We start from the raw sequence: 24,547 nt of genomic DNA, 5'->3' as shown, positions 1-24,547 counted from the left end.
ACCACCAGTGGAGGTTCCCATGGATAACAGGGGCTAGAGGACAATTGAGGAGGGGCAGGCACTACTGAGAGAACTAGGGATGAGGAAATCAACGTATGGTACCAAGTTCATTGGACCAGATAGGACTGCATTCACCAGAGACTTAAAGAACTTGGTTTAGCATGGACCTTGAGATTGGTATGGAATTTTAATGGCCTTGCTGAGTCCATTATTGGGGAAGGATCTTTATGAAGTAGGAGAGGCTTTGGCAGATCTAAGAGACTTAGAACAGCATTTAAAGTATGACCATAAAATGATAGAGCAACCTAGGAGAGATAGGGAAAAGACAAAGAAAGAGGTCTGTTTGGGTTACTCAAAGGCAAACGTGGCAAGATTTGTGCCCAACCCAAGTTCCTGAAGGAAAAATTGACAAAAAGCCAAATTCTGTGCTAAAAAGCTTCTGGAAGGAAAAAAGCAACCTTCTGGAAGGCTTTAAAACCTAAGGAGCAGTTCACAGAAGGCATCCATGATAAAACAATACAGGTACAGAAGATAAAAATTGGCCTAGGTATGGATAATGATTCCCCCAGATTAAACAGGGTACATTTCCCTTCTGTGAAAAGTTATGGTAGAGGTGGAGACAGTTTGATAATCCAGGGCCTCCCACAGCATTCCAGGTGTAGTCCATGGAGAGAAAACAGGTGTGGCTACAGCCATGGGTCAGACCTAAGGCTTACCTGCCCAGGGAACTAACAGGTGCAGCAGGGATGAGAGGGATCCTCCTCCTTGGTCCCATGCAGGACCAGGCAGCTTGAGCCAACCCCAATGAGTTGATGGAAAAATGTAGGGAGGTTCCATGGCTCTGAGAAAATGACTAAAGATAGTAAAGCACTAAGTTAATGCCCCTTATCCATGCTATTGTATCCAAAATGGATCTATTGAGAAAATAATTGCTATAAATGGATAAAATCTTCCTATACTGTGTTAGACCTTGTTTGTTTGATTTAGTACATAGTGTGAACATGAGTGTTTTGCAGATGTGGAACCCATTTGAGAACTATCAAGTACACCTAAAGAAACAAGGATGAAAGGAATTCACAAGAGATACAAGGCCCTGGTGCAGTTTTGAAATTCTGGAGAGCTTTGTGGTGGGTAAGGCACAAACGATACCCACCAGAATGATTTGGAAAAATCCACAACAGCCTGAATAAGCAAATAACAGAAGCTCTCAGAAACTCTATAATTGTTAAGTGAAAATCACAGTGCCAGGGGTTGGTTGCCCTCCCTTCCCCATGAGTTGTTGGCCAGGGAAGCCCCAGAGACCCTGAAAATGATAAGGTCTATTACCACTAATGTTGGTTGCATGCCAGAGCTAGATGGCAAGACCCTATTGCTGAAGACACTGCATGATGTGAGCACAGGAAGGGAGAAAACAAGCTAGGACTAAGCTGGAAACATCCTGTGTTGGATAGGCTTGCCCTCTGAATGACCAGCAACAGGTGGATATCTTCTTCTCTAGCTTCTCCCCCACTTACTTCAAACTGGTTGGACCCTAAGACTCTCCATAAGAAGGGAGGGGCAGAAGGAGACAGTCACCCCTCCCACCCAATCAGCCAGCCTTAACTGTATGAGGGGGAGGGACCAAGGATAGACACAGGGGAAGTAAGAGAGGAAGAGGGAACTTTGCTATCTTAGACTGGTGGTCACAGGTTCAGGAAAATGCAGCTGAGATGTAGCGAAAAGAAAGGCCCAAAGGTGCTCATTCTTTGTAAGTAGCTCCTCACTGCCCTCATATGCTCTGTTAGTAAGCCCAATAAATATTTTTATTCCCTAAACTGTAGTTTGGAGAAATTTTCTCTTGGTTGGTTGTAAGGACAATGGGAGGAGGGGGCCACAGTGGGCCTGGAAGCCAACCTCCCAGCAATAAATTCAACTTATACCCTGCTAGCCAAATGTCTGGTGATCGGTGATCATAGTGTCAGAAGGTGCTATGCAGATCACTGGGGGAGAGTTATCACCTAGGGTCCAGCTTAATGATGGACCCCAAGTGGTATACTATCAACATGCCAAGTAAGATGTGCCTGCCAGTGAAATAGTGGCATGGCAAGTGTATGTACAACAACAAATTTCTAATTGGATTTAAGGCCCACTCTTCAGGGAGGAACACACATCTGTTACTGCAAGCCAAGCCAATCCATGGTGGCAGGAGAAGTTATAGGTCACTGTTTTGTTAGATGGATGTGATGCACCTGCTAAGGTGCCTTCCAAACATTTGTGTTTATGCCCATAGGTTATGACCACAGTCAATGTCTATTTAGATGCTTTGTTTCCTGATTCTTCCTTTTCATTTCTGTTTTTATAGTAGGAAGAATACCACTGGGATGGGCCAACAGCCATGCCCTGAAAACATATAATAAGAAGTTCCATGGGTTCAATATTTCACCACAGTGGGAGGAAGATCATCCTACTCTGTCACCCCCTCTAAGGCTCAGGGACTCTTTTGGAAGAGGATGGCAGAAAGAACTTAAGAGCCAGAGAAATGGGTGGAATGTTGCATAGGACTGTTCTCCAACAAGCGCACGGACAGACACTATCTTTCCAAGCTTGGTTGTACCCCTTTGCCTAGATCACCACAGATAAGCTTGTTGAATGTTATTCTCAGCAAGGAAGGAGGGGCAGGGAGAGCCAGTCATACCTCCCAACCAACCAGTGGGTTCCAGTTGCATGAGAGGGAGAGGCTAAGGGTATAAACTGAGGAAACTGTGGGTGGGGAGGCTCACTCACCATTTTGTATGGCTGTAGGGAAGTCTGAATCCATGCCTGGATGGAGACTTTCCAGTGCAGCCTTAGGATGGGAGTACCCCCACTCCTGTAAGTAAACCTTCACCCACTGCTCTGTAATTAAATAAACTCAATAAATTCCCCGTTTCCCCAGACTGCAGTTTGGTGAAATCAGATCTCAGTTTGTTGTAGGGACCAAACGAGGAGGGGGCCGGATATCATTTGCACCTCCCAGAGGAATTTTAACTACCCACCTATTTCAAACTTCTAACTCCCAGGGCTCAGGGATCACTAGAGAAAAGGGGGCAGAAAGACTATAAGAACCAGAGGTGGTAGATGACCACAAGGAAACAGAGTTTTCCAGATAACTGACCAGTTACACCTATAAACTACAGCAATGGTGACAGCATGCACAAGTCCCATGTAAGCTTAAACCAAACAAAATCCCAGCACAGACACAGGGAAGTAGATAAGAAATCCCAACCCAAGCTATGGAACTCCAGGCAACTGATGGCTGCTGGGAGGATGAGAGAATCTCTTACAGGGATGGAACTCTTGGTAGGTTGACCAGGGTCCAGTGGAAGGACCCATGCTGAGGGACATGTGGGGACACAAATTAGACTCTCTTGGTCATACTGTATATATAGTGGGCTACATTGAATTGGGCTGGGGGGGGTGAGGGGAACCTAAATATCATCAAATTGTATTATATATTAAAAAAAAATCACCAGGCATGGTAGTGCATGCCTTAAGTCCCAGCACTTTGGGAGGTAGAGGCAGGCAGATCTCTGTGAGTTCAAGGCCAGCCTGATCTACCTAGTGAGTTCCAGGACAGCTAGGGCTACAGGGAGACCCTGTCTCAAAAAGACTGAAAAAAAAAATCAAAAAAGTTCAATAAAATGTTTTAAAAATTAAAGGCATGGGATATAAGCAACAAATCCTTGGAAGATTAAGATAAAAGCTTCCCATTATGCACCATAATAGGTCAACAAAGTAAAATACAAAATTTCCACTGGGTAGGAAAGCCCTTATAAAAGCTATTACTAATCGTTTGTGCCAATCTAAGGTTATCACTTCTGAAACAGCAGCCAACATTCTCAATGCTTAGATCAATAAGACTAATGTGTTATGGTTTACAGTAGGTACTAGGAAAACTCACCTGTTTGGAGCTCTAATATTTATCTGCTAGCATTCAGTTTGGGTAATGGATTAATGATTTACAGTGTTAGCTTCTGCCTTTAGGATATTACAAACTCAGCAACTTTGTGATCAAAAACAGATTCTGACAGATGTTCTTTCTCTTTTTAGCTACTTAATGTGCTTCAGAATCATTTACTGTAATAATCAAAATCTGGGCTAGCTTATTTCCCCAATGCTTTTCAAGCTTGTTGGGAACTACAAAAGAATTACTGGATTCCAGGCATTGTTCCGATACTTATGTGAAGACAAGACTGCTCCTGCTGTAAATTTTCTACCTCAATATCTAGCATGAAAACTGTTTTCCAAGTAATTAGCTAGGAGGGTTTTACAAAACAACTATATAATAAATAATTTGTTGTTCAAGAACTATATATATGTATTTTAAATTAATTTATTATTATCAGGTTTTTTTTTGGGGGGGGGCTTTTTGAGACAGGGTCTCCCTATAGCCCGAGCTGTCCTGGAACTCACTATGTAGACCAGGCTGGCCTTGAACTCACAGAGATCCACCTGCTTCTGCCTCCCAAGTGCTGGGACTACAGGCATGCGCCACCACGCCCGGCAGAACTATATATATTTTAAAAGAGGAATTAGTAAACCAAAGCTTCAAACTTTCCACTTAGAATAAATGGATCACAATGAGTACTTCCGTCTTCAAATCTTATTAGTCTATCATCCATGCTATGCTATTTTCCATGTCTTAATTAAATCATATCTTTGCTCATTATCTTGTCAAGTGATTTGTAAATATAGAAAACTACAAGAATAGGCTTGAGGGAGCTAAGAAGTTGGTGATAAGATACACCAGCTGTTTAAAAGTAACATGACTATGTCCAAAGGCATTTTTCCCCATGGTCAATGTTTTGTGTTCAGGCTACCTTTTCATGCTATGCTTCAGCAAATCATCCAGTCTCTGAAGTTTGGTCTTAGAGTTGCTACTTATTTTAAGCAAAAAGAAAATATTTCAAAGCAACTTTTGTTTTCAGCTAAAATGACAATTTTTTTATAACACCCAGCATTAACTATTGTTATATAAACACATATACAAATACTATTCTAACCTTTCCTAACCTGTTAGTAATACATATATATATATAGTCTTTTTTTGAGACAGGGTCTCCCTGCAGCCCCAGCTGTCCTGGAACTTACTATGTAGACCAGGCTGGCCTTGAACTCACAGAGATCCGCCTGCCTCTGCCTCCCAAGTGCTGGGATTAAAGGTGTGCACTACCACACCCAGCTATATTTTTATTTTTTAAAAAATATTTTACTTATTATTTTTATTTTATGTGAATGAGTGTATTTCATTCATGTGTGTAAGTGCACCCATATCATGCAATGCCTCCAAGGTCAGAAGGCAGCGTCGGATTCCCCCAGAACTGGAGTTAAGGATGGAGGATGGTTGTTAGCCACCATGTGGGTGCTGGGAATCAAACCCAGGTCCTCTGCAAGAGCAGTCAGTGCTCTTAACCACTGAGCCATCTCTCCAGTATCAGTAATACATTTTTAACTTTAAATTAGAAAGTCTCAGCAAGATATGCATGAACAATATAATTATCTACATATGGTAGTGGCCAGTTAATTGCTCCTCCTTTTGAGAATCTATAATAATGTGATATATTCAGGAAGAAACCCATCTTATGAAACTGGTAGCCCTATCCATCTGGAAGATACCACTAATCACACTCTCAAAGTCTGTGCTTCTGTTATCACCAAATCACTATCACACAGCTGTTATATCACCAATGAGGGTTTCAGCTCCTATCCAAGTGGTTTGAATGCTCCAGGAAAAAGTAGGAAAAGTTTTAAATTTGAGATTAAAATTATGACATTACCTAGATTGTGTGCATAACATACTATTTCTATCACAGTGAGTTCAACTCAATTTACTTGCTCCTATTTTGTTCAGCCACCTGGGAAATTTTGGGGGTTCTCAAGCCCTGCTATGATAAAGAGTACAATATGATATGAAAGACTCTAAAAATATCTGAGGTTTGCCTAGGCTCACTTGGAAGGGTGGATGATCCAATTATATGTGTCAAAATTTGATTCCTAATTTTTTGAGAACTGACAGCTGCAGCAGATCTTGCCAGGATTCCCCTATCTTCACTGTGCTTCTCTTTGAAGTATTTAAAGAAGATTTCATAATCTTTCCAGTTTAGCTCTAGGATTTCTGATGATAGCTGTAGAATGAATTGGTTGGCTGTTTCTAAAGCTGCTTATAAATATTATTTGACCAAGCACATTTTCCAAGTTGCTGTAACTTCAAAACAGCTGAGCTTCTTATAATGGTTAGGGGAGAAAATGCCATGGGCTACACAACCATACACCAAGAACTGGAGAGACCTCTCAATGTACAAACCAATGGATTCTTAACAGAAGTTCATTTGTTGCTATAAAAAATTCAGGGGCTGGAGAGATGGCTCAGCCATTAAGAGCACTGAATGTACTTACAGAGGACCTGGGTTTGGTTTCCAGCACCCACATGGCAGCTAACAACTGTTTATAACTCCAGTTCCAGAGGATCTGACACTCTCTTCTGACCTCCATGCACACTGCACACACTCATCCACATAAAAAGAAATAATATATTTTTAACAAAAACATTTTCAAACGCAAAAGGCATAGATTAATCTGAATGAAATTAATCTGGGAACACAGTCTTCAAGCTTAGATTGTTGCCTATGAAATGGTGAAAATCATACTAAAAGAGTTGGCAAGAGGCTACCAGATTAAATAGCAAATTTAAGTTTGTGATCAGGTATAAAATAATAATCATATAAGGTAGTAAACAGCCGTGGTTAGAATGAAAAATTTTGCTTATCAACTAACACTTGTAGAGTAGTGCCAAGACATTTGAATATTATCAATTTTCTGATAAAAATAATACTTCTAGGGACAGGAAGAGATGGCTCAGCAGTTAAGAACACTGGCTGCTCTTGCAGAGGACCTGAGTTTGGTTCCCAGGACCCACACGACAGCTAACAACCATCTGTAACTCCAGTTCCAGGGAATCTGATGCCTCTTCTGACCCCAGTGGGCATTGTACAACATGGGTATACTTACAAATGTGCAGGCAATGTACTCATATACATAAAAAAATTAAAAATAATACTTTTATTTCAAATGCCTAGTACTAAGTAAATAGTTGATGGTAAATAAGATATATTCTTGCCATCATGGAGATTACTGGCTTCTTAGGGAAGGCAGAAACTGAACAAGTGACCTTAAGAATGCTGTATATTGAAGCTGGGCGTGGTGGTGCACGCGTTTAGTCCCAGCACTCAGGAGGGAGAGGCAGGTGGATCTCTGTGAGTTCAAGGCCAGCCTGGTCTACATAGTGAGTTCCAGGCCAGCTGGGGCTATGGGGAGACCCTGTCTCAAAAAAAGAAAAAAAAAGAATGTTGTATATTAAGACTTTTTTTTAAAAAAGTGTTATTAGGCTGGCCATGGTGACACAGCTCTTTAATCCCAGCACTCAGAAGGCAAAAGCAGGTGGATCTCTGTGAGACAGAGGTCAGTCTGGTCTACACAGTGAGTTCCAGGCCAGCTGAGGCTACAGGGAGACCCTGTCTCAAAAACCACCACCACCAACAACAACAAAAACAAATAAAGGCAGAATTGAATTGAGGTGGCTGAAATGAGAAGAGAGACTAGAACACTTCCCAACTGTTTGCTGAGGAACTTCTTCTGACTCCAGGTGTTGCTATTAACAGTGTAAAAACTATGAACAAGAATTTTTAGCAAGCCTGTACACAAACCCCAGAACCCTTGAGGCACTTAAAACCCTTAAAAGTAACAAAAAAATGTGTATGCAACCTAAATTAGAAAACACTTGAAGAAAACCAAAAACCTAACACCATGAAGAAATTTTTAAATTCAATTTTTTTGTTTTTATTTTTATTTTACATGTATGAGTGTTTTGTCTGCATGTATATAATGTATGTAAGTCCACTTGTGTTGTGCAATGTCATGGAGGTTGGAAGAGGGCATCAGATCCCCTGGAATTGGAGTTGTAGACTTTTGTTATCCACTATATGGGTGCTGGGAACTGAACCCAGGTCCTGCAAGACCAACCAGTTCTTGTAATCACTGGGCCATTTCTCCAGCCCTGAATTAAAAAAAAAAAAATTTATGGGTGTTTTGCCTGCATTCATGTAAGTACACCTGTGTCATGTAATGCCCACAGAGGCCAGAAGGCGGCGTTAGATTCCCTGGAATTGGAGTTACAGAGGTCTATGAACCATCATGTGGGTCATAGGAACCAAACCTGGTCCTCTGCAAGAGCAGCCAGTGCTCTTTAACCACTGGGCTCTCTCCAGCCCAGCCCTGAATTTTTAAATTCAAAGAGAAGAGTTGTTAATAGTTAAAACTGTTTCCACTGGAGCAAACAGAACTACATTAGTACATGTCAAAAATACATTTAATTTTTTTTTTGGTCTTTTTGAGAAAGGGTCTCCCTGTAGCCCCAGCTGACCTGGAATTAGCTATGTAGACCAGGTTGGCCTAGAACTCACAGAGATCCACCTGCCTCTGCCTCCCGAGTGCTGGAACTAAAGGCATGTGCCACCATGCCTGGCTTAATTATTATTTTTAGAAAGAGATGGAAGGGATTTGTACACAGGTGTTCTGGGCCCGGAGGTGACTGATATTCTTTGGCCTCTCTTCATGTTCAGACATACACAGAAAATTCATCAAAACATTTTATTAGAAGATGTACAATGCACATAGTATGTTATTCATATTGCTCCAGCTCACAAAACAATATTATCTATATCTCTCTCCCTCTCCAGAGAAAGGACTAAAAAGATAATGAACTGGTATATTATCACTGATGTCTCTCCAGAAAGGGGACCAAAGGGCTGGGACTGAGGGTGGGAAACAGTTTGATTTTCATACTATGAGAATCTATTCAGGTATTGTAGTTTTTATTTATTCATTTTTCTTTTCTTTTTTATGCATTTTTCTTTACTTTTTAAAATATTTTTTTGTCTTTTTGAGACAGGGTCTCCCTATAGCCCCAGCTGGCCTGGAATTCATTGTGCAGTGCAGGCTGGCCTTGATCTCACAGAGATCTGCTGGATTAAAGGCGTGTACCAGCATACCTGGCTTAAGATTTTCATTTTGTGTTGCATTTTTTTTGTTTTGTTTTGTGGGGTTTTTTTGTTTTGTTTTGTTTTGTTTTGTTTTGTTTTGTTTTGTTTTGTTTTGTTGAGACAGGGTCTCACTGTGTAGCCCTGGCTGGCCTGGAATTCTCTTTGTGACCAGGCTGGCCTCAAACTCAGAGAGATCTATTTTCCTCTGCCTCCCCAGTGTTGGGATTAAAGGTGTATGTCACCACATCTAGCCAGCCCCAATTTAAAAATTTTTTTCCTACATTGTATTTTATTTGCGTGTGTGTGTGTGTGTGTGTGTGTGTGTGTGTGTTTATGTAGGTCAGGGACAACCTGTGGAAGTCGGTTCTCTCCTTCCACCATGTGGGTCCCAGAAATCAAACTCAGTGCCTTTACCCACTGAGCTGTCCCCCTGCCCCATAATCATATTTCAAAGGCTCTAAGTCTAAAATTTAGCTTAATGGTCTTCTGCTTAGTACACATATTACTTCTAACATGCCTTTTATCTAGATTGTTAAGACTATTTCAAGTGGTGGAGTACTCTCCTCCACCATACCAGCCTGGCCCATGACTGAAACAAACTTTGATTGTAGAAAAATTGTCCTTAAACTCAATTAATTCTTTCTAATCACCACCTTCTGGCTCTAGTTCTGTCTTCTCAAAAACAAGCATAGCACCAACCCATCTGTGTCAGCAGTCTCTGACATAGATTTGCTATGAGGAGTCAGGGATTCTGGATATAGGAATCACAGGATTCTGGATCTAGTCACCTTCTGATGTTACTGGCAAAGGTATAAAACAAAATCAAAGGAAAAGAGAGTGTAGGGCTGGAGAGATGGCTCAGCAGTTAAGAGCACTGAGCACTGGTCCCGGGTTTGATTCCCAGCACCCACATGGCAGCTAACAACTGTCTGTAACTCCAGTTCCAGGGGAATTCAACGCTCTCCTCTGACCTCCATGGGCATTGCACAACATGGGTGCACTTACACTCATGCAGGCAATATACTCACACACACAAAAATAAAATATTTTTTTAAAAAAAAGAGAGTGTAGGGTGAAGCCCCCAAGAATCCAGGTACACGTTTCCAAGACTCCTCTCCCCCATGGAATCATACCAAGCATAGTAAGGAGTTATAGCAACACATGGATGTTACCAACCAGGGAAGCTCATTAGACACATAGCATCTGGGGGTTTTACTGGGAGCCTATACTGTATGCACCCCTCTGCCTAGGAAGTATCAAAATTCTAGACTCCTGAAAGCAAAGCATACATGCACCATAAACTCTTTCTTCACTTGAGGCACGGTAAGCCCTTCTTACCAGTGAATGGTGAGAATGCTTCCAAAATCCAGGTTCCTAGATGCCAGCTAAGAGTCAACCTCAGAAGCAGGGGCTTTCCATGGATAAGCCAAACTTGCTATTTAACTCTTTTCTGAACTCCATTTTTTTTCTTTTTTCTGTGAAAACTTTCAGACTTTTTCTTCCATTTTAGTCACCCATATCTGGAACCCTGGCATAACTATCTCTTTTAAGTCACTAAGCCCGATATATAAAATATTCCACACATAATTTGACCATAAATAAGACATCATGTTTTAATTCATTTGTTCATATTTTGATGTGAATTGGTGGTGGTGGTGGTGTGTGTGTGTGTGTCTGTGTCTGTGTCTGTGTCTGTGTATGGAGGCCAGAGACCAGCACTGGGTGTCTTTCTCTCTCTCCACCTTACTTTATAAGACAGGGTCTCACTGAACCTGGAGCTTACCATTTCAGCTAGGCTTGCTGGCCAGTGAATCTGGACCCATTTGCCTCTGAACACATACCCAGCACTGAGGTTTACAGGTTCACATCACTATGCACAGCTTTTCATGAGTGCTAAGGATCAGTGTTCAGGTCCTCATGTTGCACAGCAAGCAATTTTCTCACTACGTCACCTCCACAGTCCCATTCAGTTATCATTCATTTTGAGACAAGGTCTCACTTTGTATTCCAGGTGGCCTTGAACTCACAATCCTCCTGCCATGGTCTCTCAAATGCTATGATTAGAAATAAATTTAACATTTTATTTGTTGTTTTAAAGTTGCATCATTAATGGATGATATGTTGAGCTAGCAGACAAAACTATTACATATTATATTTATATCCCAATAACCATATTTTGTTTGTTTAAGTATAATGTTCTTACCTACCAAAATGACTTTGAGCTACAATTCTATCATCTGGCTCAGGCTGACTATTCTAGCTTTCTGTCACTTACATTGAGGACCCTGGAGCAAGACTGCCTCAATTAAAATCCTGATACTACTAAGAACTAGAAAAGTGATCTTAAGCAAGTTAGTTTAATTTTTTTTTCCTAAATTTTTTTAAACATTTATTTATTTAGTGTGTGTTGTTGGGGGGGAGTACATGCCACAGTGTGCATGTGGAGATCAGAGGACAACTAATATGTCAGGATCAAATGCAAAGCTCCATGGTACTTTTGTGATGACTTCTCTCAAACAGATAGCATCAGTCAAAAAATCATTACATTTATTTATCTATTTATTTAGGTGTGTGTGTGTGTGTGTGTGTGTGTGTGTGTGTGTGTCCATCAGAGGACAACTTGCAGAAGATGACTCCTTCTACCACAATTCAGTATCAATTCAACTAGATTTTTACTTGATTAGTATATATTTAAAGTCCAAATTAAAAAGTTAAATAGGTCCAGCAAGATGGCTTAGTGGGTAAATGCTCTTGTCATCAAGCCTGATGACCTGAGTTTGATCCCCAGGATTTATATGATGAAAAAAAGAACTGACATGCCCATGTTGTCCTCTGACCTCCACACATGCATTGTGGTATGAGCATATCTCACACACACACACACACACACACACACAGAGATATAAATAAATGTAACAATTTTTTGAAAGTTAAATATTCATAATTATCAAATTTTAGTTACATTAAGAGTATAATCTCTACATTTAACCTTTTGTCATTTCTCAAACAATAACGAAGAGAAAAAAATCAAGATGAGGGAGTGAGAAAATGTATCTATTACTAAGAAGATAATTTGAACTCTTCGAGAAATTCTTGCATCAGCAAGTTGGCAGCTTATTACCATGTACTGCTTCAAGCATGGCAATAAAATGAAAATGAAATGTGAAAATACTGACCAAAGTACAATGGGGAAAAAGCAGTTTTAGACATGTTAACCTTGATTAAGGAAAATCAAGGAGATATAATGAAAAAGTCTAGTGAAGAACAAATGCCTTCCACTGAGGATGTAGCACAGCTCGTAGAGTGCTTCTCTATTATGCATGGGGCCCTGGGTTCCATCCCTAGCACACCATAAACCAGGCATGATTGCACATACCCATAATCCTAACACTCCGGAGGTAAAGACGGAAGAATCAGAAGTTCAAGGTCATCCCAGACTACTTAGGAAGTTTACCTTCAGCCTGGGTCACATAACATCCTGCCTTAAAATAAAACCAAATGCCTATAGCACTTGTTTACAATCAAAAGAGCTAAAATTATAAAGCAAATGTAACATCTAGAACATTGATTTTAATGACAATAGGAAGCATTGAAATACACATTTCACCATCAAACTTCAAAACTGTTGACTAGTCTCTAGAAAAGAAAACTACAAAGGGATACACATCATGATGTAAGTCTAGTACTTGCTACCCTTTTACTCATTACACAAATTACCCAAAGTTTTCCAAGAATAGAGTGATCAAACAACTATATATAGATAAATCAAGGAGTGCAGTTTTACACCCAAACAAATGGCTGTCATAGGTTTTGACAAGCCACATTTCCAGTTAATGACACTCATTGCAGACCTATGAATCTTAAAGTATACTCATTCTGGGGGCTAGAGAGATGGCACAGCAGTTAAGAGCACTGTTTGAGTCCCAGCACCTACATGGCAGCTAACAACTGTAACTCCAACAGGGGGATCCAATGCCCTCTTCTTACCTCCATGGGCATTGCACGACATGGGTGCACTTATGTGCAGGCAACACACTCATACACATAAAATAAAAATAAAAATAAATAAAATATTTTAAAAAGCATATTCATTCTAATACTAAGCCTTAGAGATGTCAAGACACCACAGTATTCTTCTAAGAGCAGAGGTGTAGAAGCATTCACATCTGGGTTCAAACCCATTCTCCATGGTCTCTTGTATAAGCCTATCAGTCTGAGTTCAATCCCCAGAACCCACATAAAGGTGGAAAGAGAGAATGAACTCCACAAAGTTGTTCTCTGACCTGCACACATAAGCCATGCCATGTGTACCCACACATATACATCATACACACACACACACACACTAAAAATAATAATAAACTTAAAAAATAAATTTTAAAAAGGAGATAATATTTAAGTCATGGGCTTTCTGACAGGTTGAATCAAATTAAGATTATATAATATATAGGCTTATCATTTTAATCACTTTTAACTGTATATTCTGGGGCATTAAAGTACTATATTAGCTGCTTCTCTCATCAATGAGGAAAACAATTTAAGAAAAATCATTACTTTGGCTCATAATTTCAGAGGGTTCAGTCCATCATGGCAGAGGAGAGCACTCCATATCATGGTGATCAGGAAGCACAAAGGGACTTAAAGGAAGAAGCTATAGCAAGATCTATCCCCTAAGGACCTAAGGACACACTCCTAAGGACGCATCCTAAGGATGTACTTCCTTTCAAGCAGGCCCTACTTGCCACCTTTCACAACTTTCTAATAATGACCTCATATGATGAACCACCAGTGTTTGAAGGACTAAAACACTCATCTCAGAGCTCTCATGATCTAATTATCTCTGGAACTGCCATCACAAATACACCCATAGGTGTGCTTCAGTAATCTGCTATGTGCCTCTTAATTTAATTGAGTTAACAAGATTAACCACCACAAATACATTCACATTGTTGACAACTCTTACCAAAGTTATAATTTTAAAGACTAAGTATACAGTAACTGCTCAATGAAAGCCACTGAGCTAAATAACTCTTACTAGCACTATCCTAGTCCATCTCCAATCTGTGTAAGTTATTATTCTCTATGTAGAAGAAACCATGACATATTTATTTCTACTGAATAGCTCCAGTCTGGGAAACATTAGTTTCAAATTTTAAACTATACAGTTTTAACTTAAAAAAATATTTATTATTTTTATTTTATGCGTATGAATATAATGCCTGCACCTGTGTCATGCAAAGCCCACGGAGGTCAGAAGAGGGCACTGGATTACTGGAGTTACAAACAGTTGTTAGCTGCTATGTGGATGCTGGAAATCGAACCCAGGTCCTCTGCCATCTCTCTAGCCCCTAACTTTCAAATTCTCTAAGCAACAACAAAAACAAAAGTATCAGGAGCCAACACATTGGAGCCTATCATGTGGCCACTGATGCTCTAAGAACTCTGCAGGTACTAATGCAATTAGTATTCACACTAACTCTAGAAGAGATATGCTGGATCTGCAATCAAAGTGAGACTGAAAGTGAGACTGAGACTGAGTCTCAGAGGCTGTGCTTTCAACTTCTTCAGCACATGGCTATGATTACTCAGATACTATGTGTCAGAAGCTTTGATATCCATCATTCATGAGCTTTGCTTAGAAACAATGAAGATCATTCCCATTTTGCAGATGAAAAAAACCTCAGAAAAGTTCATCAATTTGTTCAAGGTCAGTAGAAACGTGGGAGAGATCTGGATCCCACTAATGCTATCATTTCCCTGAGGGTCATTCAACTGCAAAATGAAAATAATCCCCCTTACAAGAAGTAAACATATGTACATAAAACATCTAGCATAGATATTTGCACGAACAGCCATCAAAAATGCTATCCCAGCCGGGCATAGTGGTGCATGCCTTTAATCCCAGCACTCGGAAGGCAGAGGCAGGTGGGGATCTCTGTGAGTTCAAGGCCAGCCTGGTCCTCATAGTGAGTTCCAGGACAGCTGGGGCTACAGGGAGACTCTGTCTCAAAAAGACCAAAAAAAAAAAAAAAAATGCCACCCCCATTTCCTCACTTGTTGTACGCCTCCACATCTGACATTCTTTACAAAACCCAGGGATTTTTTTGTTTTTTGGGCCAGCTGGGGCTACAGGGAGACTCTGTCTCAAAAAAACCAAAAAAAAAAAAAAAATGCTATCCCCATTTCCTCACTCTGTGTATGACTCCTAATATGGCATTCTTTACAAACACCAGGGCATTATTTGTTTTTTGTTTTTTGAGACTCACAATGTAGCTCCTGCTGACCTGGAACTAACTATGTAGCCCAGGCTGGCCTAAAAGATTTGGCAATCCTCCTGCCTTACTCTTCCAAGTCCTGAGATTACAGGAGTAAGCCACCACAACGAAGATCCATGTCTGTCTTTCTGTCTCTCTCTCTGTCTCTCTCTGCCCCCCCTGACCCTTTCTTTTCTTTCTCTACATTTCTGCCCCCTCCTCCCTTGTTTCCGACAGGGTCTCACTATGCAGCCCTAGCTAGACTCTAATTCACAGAGATCCATCTGCCTTTGTCTCCCAAGCGCCAGGATCAAAGCTGTGTACCACCATGCCTGGCCATGTCACTATTTCATTCCCTCTTGCCAAGTGATTTAACAGGTAAAATTTAAAAGATGAGATTTTTTTTTTGGTGACTACCAGGTAATACCAAATCGGAAACCTCAGTAAAGTCCAGCTGTCTTATATAATTTTAAGTATAACAAATTTCCTCCCTTTTACCCATATGGCCTTTATCACTTTATCAAAGTTGAAAATAAAATTGGTCCACAAGATTTGTTCTTTATAAAATTATGCATAATGTTCTCCAACACCTTCTGTTCTTTTAGGTAATTGCCAAACAACTGATTTGTTCTAGTTTTGATCAGCTATTACTCAAAAATTAAGTTGACCTTATCTTTTCCAAAGCTATCTTTTTCTGCCTAAAAATATTCTTTTGTCTGTCATCAGATACCTCTATTTACTGTGATATCTCAAAATCAAAGTCTAGTAACTTGGCACTGGGTTATTTTCCCTCACATGTGCATAGAGAGAACATCTAATGCTGCACTCTAAGCATGATTCATGACAATATGGCCACAGCAATCAGGACTTCCTGTCATTGGGCAGCATTTATGTAAGATAAAAATTCTAGGAAGTTGCAAAGCTGTTACATAACTCATCTTTTTTCTTTCTTGGACATCAAAGATGTTATGAAGCACATGCTTTTAGCTTCCAAATATCACTTAAAATACTACGTGTTTGATAGTCATTTGGAAGTGGGTGTTAAAAACTAAAGAACTTTGGTTTTTGTGAAACAGGGTCTCACACTGTAGCCTAGGATGGCCTGGAACACTAGGTAGCCAAGGCTAGCCACAAAGTTCCAGCAATCCTCCTATCTACTCTTCCAAGTAATGAAATTATAGGCATGAACTGCCACAGCTCCCTTCCAAAGGGATTTCTCAAGCAAGTGTTGCCTTCCTAAATGTTACTTCTCTTACAAACTAAAGGTATATAGGAAGGAAGACTGAATAAAAAAATGTTATGTGGGTATGATTCATTTGTAGTTGGAACAGTGAAGGTACACTGCCAATTTTCCACAGTATGAACTCAAAAACATTTTAAAACTTTTATTATTTTTATTTTATGTATATGAGTGTGTTGCCTGCATGCACATAAGTGTACCAAGTGTTTGTGTGCAACACCCACAGAAGCCAGAAGGGGATGTCGGATCCCCTTGAACTGGAGTTACAGACAGTTGTTAGCTGCCACGTGGGTGCTGGGATTCGAACTCAGGTCTTCTGGAAGAAAGGAAATGTTCTTAACCAATTATGAGCAGCTTTTCAAAGTACCTTTTGCTGAGATCTAGTAGCTAATATAAAAATGTAATAACCTGCAAGAGCTGGTAGAATACAACAATGTTTAAGATTTTAAGTGTCATTTGAATTGCTAAGTTTGAAAGCTCTAAGCTTAGATAAGAGATTTGGCTTTATTCATGCCTGTATTCAACATATTTGGCTTTACACATTCTGCTGTTCTTGAGATACCTTTCTGAAAAAAAAGGATGAAGAATTATATTTTTGTTGCTTGATTTCAGCCATCAGTAATCAATATCATGTATCCTACTAACTTATGAGTCTGAGAGAAGATAAATGCAACTATTAAGGATTTCTCAAAGTTTAAAGAATATAGAAATGCAAGATACAGGTATTTTCTAAACTGGTAAGAATGTATGATGAGGTCATTTTGAAGGGTGCTGGTTAAACACATATTATTGACAGAGTAATTTAATGATGAAATTTTCTTCGCCCTTCTGGAAATTTATCAATGAAGATGAAATCTTGTATTATCTATTTTTTTCTACTAGTTTTGCTTCATTTTTATAACTTATGCTTAAATAAATCCAATATAAATTCACTTAAATAAAATGTGAACGTATGGACTACTGTCTCACAAACACTAATTTTTTTCCTATTTTATATCAAAAATACTACAACATTACTTCAAGAAGACTTCAGTTTTAAATAAATTTTATAAAATGAGATTAACTTCTCATCAACATAAACTAAGAAAGTCAAACACATTAATGGTTTCAAACAAAACATCACAGTCATAACCTTGACTTAGACTATCAACAACTTACCTCTTCTCCCTTTAAAACCTCTGTACCGTCAAATTCCCGGGTCTGGTGTGTCTTTACTGACACTTCTCTCTCCAGGTTGGCCAACTTCTCCTTGGCCTCCTGAAGCTCCTCAGCTTTAGCTTCTTTTTTACGAGAAATGATGGATGCCTAATTGAGCATTGAATATGAATATAAAATAAACACATTTAACTTTCTATTATCTGGTGAAATTACCTATTTTTCAGATTTTTATTTATTTGGAGGGGGTTGTTTTTTGTTTTTGACAGAATTTCCCTAGTCCCAACCTGCCTAGAACTCACTATATAGACCAGGCTGGCCTCGATCTCACAGAGATCCACCTGCCTCTGCCTCCCAAGGGTTTTACTTTATTTTTGAAAGAGAAGCCAGAGGCATTGGATCCCCCCAGGAGCTGGTGTTACAGGTAGTTGTGAGCTGCCCAACATGGTTGCTGTGAATTGAACTCAGGTCCTATGGAAGAGCAATATATGTTCTTAACTGCTGAGCTCTATTGTTCAGATTTTTATAAACATAAATTTTCAGAATCAGCTTTGCTTCTCCTAACCAACACTATTTGCTCTACTGTCCATTTTTATCAGTTACTATTTACCATGAGCATAATGAACATTAAGTATCCAACTAAAAGCCCTAAAAATATAGATATAGCAACAAAAAGCCAAAAATACACTAGTAAAAATTTTCAGGTCTTCTCAAGTAACACTCAAAGACTAATGAAAATACCTTCTAGAGAAGAAAAAAGAAGCTAACACCAAGCCTATTGTTTTTCTGCATGGTGGGTTTCCTCTCGTGAGAAGAAAACAAGAATGCCTTATTTGCAGAACTACAACACAGTTCACCTTACTAAATTCCATACCGATATTTTTTTTTAATGAAAGGTTAAAATACTACATTTGATCAATGTTTTTTAAGACCTTTAAAAAAATATTTTTATTGTTTTTATTATTTTATGTGTATGAGTGTATTGCCTGCATGTATGTGAGTGCACCCGTGTCGTGCAATGCTGTGGAGGTCAAAAGAAGGGCTTCAGATTCCCCTGGAATTGGAGTTAAAGGACAGTTCGTAGCCACCATGTGGGTGCTGGGAATCTAACTCAGGTCCTCTGCAAGAGCAGTCAGTGCTCTAACCGATGAGCCATCTCTCCAGCCCCAAGACTTATTTTTATTATGTGTATGTGTGTATATCTGTGTGGGCATATGCCATGTGTGTGGGGGGGGTGTCCACAGAGGCCAGAAGAGGGTGTCTGATCTTTCGGAGCTAGAGTTTCAGGTGGTTGTGAGCTGCCCAGTGTAGAGGCTGGGGACCTCTTCAGGAGCAGCAATCACTCTTAATCACAGAGCAATTTCTCTAGCCCCCATTTGGTACATTTTAGTAAGATTCAGGCTAAAAATCAAACATCAGATTAATCAGAATTATGTAAATGTTTATATAATCCAAATGACTGCTCTTGAAGGCAAATGCAACATTTTATATTAGTTAGAAACTCTTGGGGAAGGAATTTTCTTAGGTGCATCATACTATATATGTTCATGAGAAATGTCATCCAAGTTGTTTTACTAATAAGTAAACTACAAATACTGCATGAAAACTAATTTGACGGGAGAGGGGTAATCTTAAGTACAAACCCTTTAAAAATTCCATTTTCCTTTTTACTTAAAAAAATGAAAAGACGAGATAAAGGGATGTTTCCTTATATACAAATATTCCACTTTAAAAGGCAAAGGAGTGCCCAAGACTGGGGAAATAGAGGCAGGCTACAGGGAGACCCTACTTCAAAATAACAAAATAGGGGGCTGGAGAGATGGCTCAGCGGTTAAGAACACTGGTTGTTCTTGCAGAAGACCCAGGTTTGAATCCCAGCACCCACATGGCAGCTGACAACTGTCCGTAACTCCAGTTCCAGGGAATCTGACAGCCTCTTCTGTCCTCCAGAGCATAGCACGACACAAGTGCACTTACCTACACACAGGCAATACATGCATACACATAAAAATCAGAAGTGGGCATGTTGGCATTTATGTTTAATCCCAGCATTTAGGAGGTAGGGGCAGGTGAAACTCTGTGAGAGTGAGGCCAGCTTGGTCTACATAGAGTGTTCCAGGACAGCTGGGGCTACAGGAAGACAGTATCTCAAAAAGACAAAAAAAAAAAAAAATTAAAAATAATATTTTTTTAAAAAATAAAAATAATACTAATAAAAATAAAAAAGATAAAGGAATAAAAGTACTAGAATTTAAGAATTAATGGTATACATAAATACAAACTGCAGCCCAAATCTACGATCTTACTTAATAAAGAAACAAGAAGTATTTCCCACAAGAAAAAAAATGCATAGTGTCAGAGCTGGGTGTGGTGGCGCAGGCCTGTAGTCCCAGCACTTGGGAGGCAGAGGCAGGCAGATCTCTGTGAGTTCAAGGCCAGCCTGGTCTACATAGTAAGTTCCAGGCCAGCTGGGGCTACAGCGAGACCCTGCTTCAAAAAGACCGAAAAAAAAAAAAAAAAGCATAGTGTCTCTACTGTAATCCAATATTCTGTTGAAGCTATTACTATCAATAGACCAAAGAAAGGAATTAGAAGCATAAGAGTTTGAAAGGAAAATTGGAATCTTTATACCATATAATTATATTTTTAAAAAAAAAAATCAGTGGAAGACACATTACAGGAGCTGCACCCATAAAATCTCAACATATGGCCAGGCCTGGTGGTGCACACCTTTAATCCCAGCACTCAGGAGGCAGAGGCAGGCAGATCTTTGTGAGTTCAAGGCCAGCCTGGTCTACATAGTGAGTTCCAGGCCAGGTAGGGCTAGAGAGAGACCCTGTCTCAAAGACGAAAGAAGAAAAGAAAAGAAAAGAAAAGAAAAGAAAAGAAAAGGAAGGAAAGAAAGAAAAAAGAAAAAGAAATTTCAACATATGGCTGCCTACACAGACCTGCATAATGACAACACCAGCTGACACACCAGTGTAGACTGGGAAATTTCACAAGGTCACACCTCTAAATGAAGAGTTGCAGGCAATCAATGGCTGCTGTGAGAGGGAGAATCAGTTTTCTCCAGGGACAGGTTATCTAATCCCAAGTGCTCAGCCCTAAACACACGTATACAGCAGCAACACTAAATGATGGACTTGGTAGGTTATTTATATATGCACACACACACATCTGTATATGTAATAATAATAATTAAAGAAGAGGTCAGGAAATTAAGAGGAGTTGGATGGGGGAGAGAGAGGAGTGGAAACGACGTAAAAACAGTACCCAAGTACAACATTCTCAGAAAAATTTTACATTAGCCAGGCATGGCACATCTTTAAACCCAGCATTTGGGAGACAGAGGCAGGTGGAGCTCCATGAGATTGAGCCAGCTTGGTTTACACATAGAAAATTACAGGCCAGCTGGGACTACAGGGAGACCCTGTCTCAAAACCAAAACAAACCAAAACAAAACAAAAAATCCAAAAATAAAAACAAATTAATTAAAAAAAAAAATCAATGGAGCCGGGCATGGTAGCGCACGCCTTTAATCTCAGCACTTGGGAGGCAAAGGCAGGCAGATCTCTGTGAGTTCAAAGCCAGCCTGGTCTACATAGTGAGTTCCAGGACAGCTGGAGCTACAGGGAGACCCTGTCTCAAAAAGACCAAAAAAAAAAAAATCAATGGAAAAGCCAAGCATGATGGTGCATGCCTTTAATCCCAGCACTCAGAGGCAGAGGCAGGCGGATCTCTGTGAGTTCAAGGCCAGCCTAGTCTACATAGTGAGTTCCAGGCCAGGTAGGGCTACAGAGACAGCCTGTCTCAAAAAGACAAAAAACCATAAATAAATAAAAAAATTAAAAAATCAATGGAAAAACTACAGCTAATAAATCAGTAACTTTTATAGAAAAAAAAATCAGTCAGAAGATCTACTAAAAGTCCTTGCAAGCTAACTTTAAAGATGAATAAATATGTATTTAACTCATATTTTTATTTGGATCACCTAATATAAACTTGCCATTTAAAAGATGGAATCCCATATTCATAGAAACACAAGTAGCTCTCCCACCACAGCTGGCAGAGGCTAAGGAGACTAAGTATTATTGGGCAAACTTCATTTCAAACTTGAGCTGATGTCTTTAAGTGGCTTAATCACTGCTTCATTGTTATATTTGGAGTAGCAATGACAGAAGAAACTTTATTTTTTACTTCCTTCTCATTTTAAGACTATAAATAACGCAGTTGGGTAGTTCAGTTTAGATGAAACTGTTCCTCATAAATCATGTATTTAAATTACAGATTTAAATATACAGGCCAAAGGAATAGCCTTACCTGTTGCCTATACAATGAGAGCTTGCCTTCAATTGGCTCATTTCGCATCATTTTCTTTTCAATCAACTGATTGATCTCTGTGTTTACTTCACTGACCTAAAACAGTATGAAAGTAAAACATGTTAAAACTCTTATGAGCCAGAAGTGGCAGTACACACATATAACCCCAGAACTAGGGAGGCTGAGGCAGGATAGTGAGTTCAAGACCAGCTTGGGTTACATACATAATGAGATCCTGTCTCAAAAAAACCAACCAACCAATGGACCAAAAAAAAAAATCTCATCTTTATGATCACATGAACTAAGTGAACTAGTGACATCAGGCCAAACTCATCTTTAAATTGACAGTTTTTATCATCAGTAATGTGATGGGAAGAATAGTTCCAATTAATGTTATGAATGGATTATGATTTCTTTAGAAACAACCTAAATGATATCTATACAGTTTGATTATTTATAAATTTAATCATGCATCTCTAAATTATCCTGAGGTATTTTATATGAAATATTCATACATTATTATTAAAAAGATGCTTTCTAAATCTGAAGTTATACCCACTCATCTAGGCTCTTAAGTCACTGTAGTTATAAAGTAAATCCAGAGATTCCTTAGGCACAGAGTACAGAGAATTCATGAGCCTAGAGGAGAGCTGACATGGAACATCTAAAGCTTTTCTTATAGTAATGATCTGGATTCTTGAAGGCTATCATTTAGCCTAGTCATTAAGCCTTTCCAAAGTATAAAGCTGAATAAAGAAAATATAAATAGGGGCTAGAGAGATGGCTCAGCAGTTAAGAACACTGGCTGTTCTTGCAGAAGACCTGGCTTCGAATCCCAGCACCCACATGGCAGTTAAGAACTGTCTGTAACTCCAGTTCCAGGGGATCCGACAGCCTCTCCTGTCCTCCGCAGGCATTACATGACACAGGTGCACTTACCTACATTCAGGTAATACACGCACACACATAAAATAAAAATAAAATATTAAAACATACACACACACACATAATATTAAAATTTCTAAGGTCATAGTTTAGTCAACTAGTTTAAGTAGTGAATTAAGAGAGTAATAAATTGTAGTGGCTACTAAATATATTAAGAAATTAGCAAGTCAAAACATTTCAACCAATTTTCATGGTGACTTAAAAGATATACAAATAATTAGTATTAGTAATGTTGTAATATGATACCAGATTTCAGTAAGCATTAAAACAATGTTTTGTCACATAAAAGCCTTAAATATAAAAGTGCTATGTTATACTTAGAAACAAAAACTGATATTTAAAAAAATTTAAATTTTCCATCAGAATTTGTGAAATTGTGAAGACATAAGCCCAAAAGCTAATTCATATACATTAATTTAAATATTCAAGTTTCTTAGTTTTTATAGCAATCTGTAGACTAAACAGTTCACCGGTCTAAATTTTCACGACAACCCACAAGAGGGGCTTTCATTTCAGCAGGTTAACTCTGGAATCACAAGTGGGACACTATAGAATATAGCTTATGCTTTTCACAAGACTGGTGATCAGATAAAACTGGAGCTACAAGAAGAGGATCATCACTTACTTTAGATTCAAGTTTAAGAAGATCAGAATGGCCCATAGCTGGCTCTGAAACTACTTTTTGTAAAAAGTGCAATTCCTTTTTCTTGTTTTCTAATTCTTTAGGAAATTTTTCAGTTACCATATATGAATTAAATTTTATCTCTTCCTCTAGCCTCTTCATTAAACCTAAAAAAAAAATAATAACATGGAGAGGAGGGAGTATGTGTTAGAAGCTTCCTGTACACTCTATCTACAGAGAAGACTGGTCACTGAAACCTGATGGTAATTAGGATGAGTATTAAGCACAATTTGCATAGGATACTTAAATAATTATAGCAAAGTGATATTATAATCTTTCTAGCTTTACAACCTAATTCTTTAATATTTCAAAATATGTAACAGTTATAGAACCAGATACATCGTTGTATCTTATTTTGCACACACACACACACACACACACACACACACACACACACACACCCTTTTATTTTTTTTGTCTTTTTGAGACATGGACTCCCTGTAGCTCCAACTGGCCTGGAACTCACTATGTGGACCAGGCTGGTCTTGAACTCACAGGGATCCACCTGCTTCTGCCTCCCAAGTGCTGGGATTAAAGGCATGCACTACCATGCCTGACACCTTATTTTGCCTTCTAAGTATTCAAGAAATCAATGAACCAAATGAAAATACAAATGAAATCTAATCCACAAGCTCTCATACACAGCAGCCATTTTATTCTTTTACAATATTCTGATGCAATTTATACTCCTAATACTTCATAAACAGCAACACATTACAATGTGCTTGCTTCAAACCAATGAAGACAGTTCTAACAATACAAGTTAAAATCTGGAAAAGAGAAAAAAAAAGCCTACCTTCCACAAATGTTTGATATTTAGTTGTTTTTATTTTTTAAAGTATTACTTTATAGTTAATTGACAACTTAAATAAAATTTTTAAAAAATTATTTAATA

The 24,547-nt window shown here is 39.0% G+C and overlaps 1 protein-coding gene across 8 annotated transcripts in view; it reads right to left on the bottom strand.

The window, feature by feature from the left end:
- The window catches only part of Ift81 (intraflagellar transport 81), a 136,110-nt gene that overhangs the window by 92,714 nt on the left and 18,849 nt on the right, over positions 1–24,547 (bottom strand). For all 8 annotated transcript variants that reach the window (XR_003850483.1, XM_008839385.2, XM_029566607.1 and 5 more), the window contains exons 9-11: positions 23,596–23,759; positions 22,026–22,121; positions 17,709–17,855 (exon numbers count right to left, since the gene is read on the bottom strand). Coding sequence is in view for 7 of the 8 variants with exons in the window: in XM_008839385.2 (XP_008837607.1) it covers positions 17,709–17,855; positions 22,026–22,121; positions 23,596–23,759 (407 nt within the window). In the remaining variant the exon portion in view is untranslated. The remainder of the gene's footprint in view (positions 1–17,708; positions 17,856–22,025; positions 22,122–23,595; positions 23,760–24,547) is intronic.

The sequence above is a fragment of the Nannospalax galili genome, unplaced genomic scaffold, assembly GCF_000622305.1.
Source record: "Nannospalax galili isolate Female #2095 unplaced genomic scaffold, S.galili_v1.0 scaffold218, whole genome shotgun sequence".
Classification (NCBI taxonomy): domain Eukaryota; kingdom Metazoa; phylum Chordata; class Mammalia; order Rodentia; family Spalacidae; genus Nannospalax; species Nannospalax galili.
Note: the sequence above shows the minus strand (reverse complement) of the source record. Positions and strands in the feature narration are given on the sequence as shown.